The following is a 4,746-nucleotide window of genomic DNA, read 5'->3' as shown; positions in this document are numbered from 1 at the left end:
ATATATATATATATATATTTATATTCAAGCATACATACATACAAACATACTTACATACATACATACATACATACATACATACACGCGTGTGTATATGGATATATGTCTGTATGCATGTGTGTATATATATAAATGTATTTATGTGTGTATGTATGCATGTATGCATGTTTATGTATATATGTGTGTGTGTATGTATTTATGTATGTCTGCATTCATGTATGTATGTGTGCATATGTTTATGTATGTACAATTTAAAAAATGTTTAAATCTGTTTAGCAAATATTTATTACGCGCTGGATGGAGTATATTTGTGTTAGTCCCACCAAAAGCGGAATAGTACACAAGACACACACACACATACACCCACACACACACACACGCACACGCACACACACAAACACACACACACACACATACTCGCAAGATGTATTGAATCCTTCTATATTATCTAGTTTTGGTCATTGAACTGTAGCACTACTGTTAAAACGTATTCCAGGAGATACTTTTCCACAATCGATATCAGTTTTAATTTTAACGACCTTGAAAGGGCGAAATACAGTAAAGCTAAGTTGAATTTGAACTCAAAAATTAAAGGGAGGTATCCGAAATCAACAGGTTATCTTCTACGGCGTTCCACCGTTTCACCGTTTCTGCCAAACACCCAACGTTTACAACATAGTTTTGAAAATACCTCAGAAAATATTTTAAGACCTAAATGTTGAAATGCTATAATGTTTCTGGAGAAACTAAATTTAATTGAATTGTCCCAATGGCATACCATAGAAGCTTCGTACATAGAATCGCGAGGTAATATCCCCCATGGATAAATAATCATCGAATTACAAAGAGAAAAAAATTGGAAAAATTCTCCAGGTGGTTATTATTAATGTAAGGAAATCATCTACCTGTAAGGAATAACAAATTTTGGTTAGTAGCTGAAAAAAGTTGGAAACGAACCATCAATATATTAGAGAAAAGTATTTCTTACACTTTCATCAACTTTCTAATAAGCTATGAATAATTGAAAATAAGAACTCATAAAAAATTACAGAAGGGGAAGCCTTTGAAAATAGCTGCTCCAAACTGTACTGAGGTCGCCATTTTACACCATAGATAAACAAATCAATATAGATTTTTGCTTGAATATGCATAGAATAAAATACGTATCGACGTACCTTCTGTTCAATTCCAGTTAAATGCGTTGTATGATCAATGCGAGTTTAGGGATTTTTGGAAATAGTCCTTAATCCCTGTGTCTCAAATCGTCCGAAACATGCAACTAATCTCTGAGAATGTCCTCAATCACGTCTGCTATTAATCGGCTATAATATGCAAGCCTAAATCGTTCAACTGATCGCCTTGCCCTACAGATAGATCTCTGAATATCTGAAACAATTCAAATACAAAATACTTGATCTATATCATCTCACATAAATTTGAAAACAATAATGATATAATAACTTAGAGTAAATTCATTTCACACTTCGTTTTTTCCTTTTGCGTTCTTCCCACTTATGGCAGAACCAGCTAAAAGAAGTGTAATAGAGAATGAACCAGCGAAGAGCCACAGTTATGCGGTTGCAACTGGTAGAGGAATTGAAGTAGAAGCTTTGGAGGTTCGAGAAGTTAAAATTGGGCCAAAAAAGCTGAAAGAATGCCACAACCTTAAATTGACGCCCCCGTTCGAGTTAACAAATGGAGTAAAGAAACGAACAGTGATATACAAAACACTGAAAGTATGAACAAGGAAAATTGAAGTGGCAACCATAGAGGATATCGATAAGTGTTTGAAAGAGGTCAAAAAGGTTACGACGTTTATAAGAAGGGGAAGAATATATGGCAGACTGGAGGTGCCATTCGCAGGCGAAGACGAAGCAATAAAGCACTCCACTGACGCCATAAAGATAGAAGAGTGGTCGCTCCTACCGACATACTATGGCAAGTGAGTTGTCAGAGTAAGAGTGGGAAGGGTTCCTCCAGAATTGAATGAAACATCGCTGGTCGCTGCAGACATGGATAATATGGAGGAGGATGCAAATATCCTGAGAATAACAAGAACGAAAAGAGTCAACTGCTGGGGTTACGGAATCAAGATGGTAGTTCAGACAACTGTGAGTGATATGAATAAGATTCCAGAAGAAATATTACCCGAAGATGTAAGATTGAGAGTGGTGGTGGAGGGAAAGCCTCCCATATGTGGCAAGAAAGACCACATAAAGGTGTGGTGCCCGCAGAGAGAGGAGAAAGTGCAGCAAATAGAACAATCTGAGGAGCAAGAGATAGTGAACGACGTGGTGAAAGAGGATGAAAAAGAGACAACAGGAATAGAGGAGGAATTTGAAGTGGTTAAAAAAAGAAAGAGGAAAGAAAGAGTGGGCTCTCCTCCGGAGAGACAGAAAAAGAAAATAGTAGATAAAGAGACTGAGGAAGAAGTCGCAAAAGAGGTTGAAGAAAAGATCGAGTAACAGGTAAAAAAGAAGATTGAGAAGGAGGTTATGGAGGAGGAAGAGAGAGAAGCAAGCATACTAGAAGATTTTTAAACCAAAGAAGTAGAACAGCAACGAGAAGAAACAGCGACACTAACCCTATTGGAAGAAGTGCCACCAGGGGTGGAACATGGTAAGCAAGCAGTAAGGCAGGGAAAACAGCTGGAATTTCGTGACATGACAAACATGTAAATATAGAAAAATTGATAACCAAACTGAAATCAGTTATAAGGTTTAAGTTACCCAAGGAGATGTATGGTGAAAATGTGAAAGCAATTTTAATCGACAAGAGAAAATATACCAAGCTGAAGTAAAAATGTAAAGCGGAACCACCAGGATTCGTGGTGGAGTTCGATGAACTACCGCCAGTAGTAAAATTAAGTAAAATAGAGCCATACATAAGGTATTTAAAAAAAGAGAGTAAATTGTTTTGTTTTTGTTTTTTAAAAAGGGGAAAAAGGAAGAAAAAAAGAGTAAAGAAAATGATGCTAATAGTAAAAAAAAAAATACCGAAAAGAAAAAGATTATAAATTGAAAGCAAGAACCTTCAAATAGTACTGCATGTGAGTGAGGCGCATGCATTCATCACCATCAATTTCATTGTACATTTTTCCATTTTCCTCCGCTTTATGTTTTTGCCTCCACTGTGGTGTTCTGTCTGTCCTTGTGCCGTCCCCCTCTATGTATGACCCTGAGTGCTCAAATAAAGAAAGCAGTTGACAGCGTTGATCATCCATATTGGTTACTGTGTTTGTTTAATATCGTAACTACGTTTCGAGTAGTATGGAGTGCGTTCTGTGTGAACGTATTAATCCTGCAAAAGTTTATTCTAGATAACCATATCCAAATATTTATTTAGATAATACGATTCTTACTCTCTTTGTGCATAACCCACGTCATAACACTTTCCCTACAGCAAATCCTTTCTTCGTTATTTATTTTCTTTAATCCTTATTCCTTTAATCCTTATTCCTTTAATCCTTATTCCGTACGAAGGCTGGAAAATGTTCTCGAATGCATTGTACATGGAAGAAATCTATGATAAATTTTGTCTTTATGAATTTCAAGGACGCTATTAGGAGAATGAACACTCCAAAATTTTAATAACCACGACAGGTTTTGAATCGTTAATTTAATAAATAATAAATATATTTTGTCAGTTACAGTACCTACTTAACTGTGTTAATTCTTTACAGAGAGGCGAACAAGGAGATAAATGATACTGAAGTGAAGAAGGAATGAGAACTGCCAATTTAGAGATTAGCAAGATGATGGACTCCAGTGATAACCAGGTAAAAAAACAGACATTTTCTATATTTTACATTCTGTATTTACAATCTTTAAACAGATCAGAATTTTTTTTAATGCTTATTAAGAAATCATCATCGAACAATCCTTTCAATAACTAAGCATAATGTTCTATCGGAACAATAGAGTTTGTAATGCTTAAAAATGTACGAGATTCTACCATCGATTTTAGAGATCGTATTACGCATTGTATCAATTTCATTCGGTATACGGATAGATTTATACGTGCAATACAAATATTAAAACCAATCATTTCAAAGGCTTGTACAGAATGAATAGTTCGGGAACACATTATCGGGAGGAAATAAAACGTTTGTCTATCGCCGCGTTCCAATTTCTATTTGGCTTACAAAAAACACTGGTAACGATGCGGATTAATCGTATTTTACTCATAGCACTAATTGATATTTGATTGATCAAAAAGTTGGATATATAAGTCTGAATAGATAAAAAATTCAGATTTATTTTACTGTAAATGTATTCATCCAGCCATTATTTTCAGTGTCGCCTTAATGCTTTGCTTTCGTATGTTTAATAAAAATTCCTCTGATGACGGAATATCCCATACTATGGGATATCCCAGAAACAGCTGTAAGACTGAATTTGTTTTCCAATAATAGTAATGTATATGACTTGAGATGTTTGCTTTGCCTTAACATTTGTTGTCCTCTTTAACAATTATATATCCGCTATATCGGAAATCTGCAATGACTCCATAACTACTGTCTCGTTTATAACCTTGGAGCCCTAGTAATCCGTTACAACACTTAGCGGACCTAATTGTTTAGATCACCTGTGAACTAAACCCCCATACTTTGTATATATATATATATATATATATATATATATATAAAGTACAAGGAACTTTTACTAAAGAGTAAATGTGTTTGCAGATCAAAATATATGATCAACGCACGTTTGAATTCATAGTGTATTATCTTTATATTTCAAT

At 34.9% G+C, this 4,746-nt stretch overlaps 1 protein-coding gene across 2 annotated transcripts in view; it reads left to right on the top strand.

Annotated features, from left to right (window-relative positions):
* Nucleotides 1-3,680: 3,680 nt before the first annotated feature.
* Nucleotides 3,681-4,746, top strand: part of LOC106869226 (adrenocorticotropic hormone receptor) — a 195,544-nt gene continuing 194,478 nt past the window's right edge. For both annotated transcript variants that reach the window (XM_014914873.2, XM_014914872.2), the window contains exon 1: nt 3,681-3,778. In XM_014914873.2, the coding sequence (XP_014770359.1) occupies nt 3,725-3,778 (54 nt within the window). In that variant the 5' untranslated portion in view covers nt 3,681-3,724. The remainder of the gene's footprint in view (nt 3,779-4,746) is intronic.

Source organism: Octopus bimaculoides, chromosome 10, assembly GCF_001194135.2.
Source record: "Octopus bimaculoides isolate UCB-OBI-ISO-001 chromosome 10, ASM119413v2, whole genome shotgun sequence".
NCBI lineage: Eukaryota > Metazoa > Mollusca > Cephalopoda > Octopoda > Octopodidae > Octopus > Octopus bimaculoides.
This window is presented reverse-complemented; position numbering and strand designations above follow the sequence as displayed.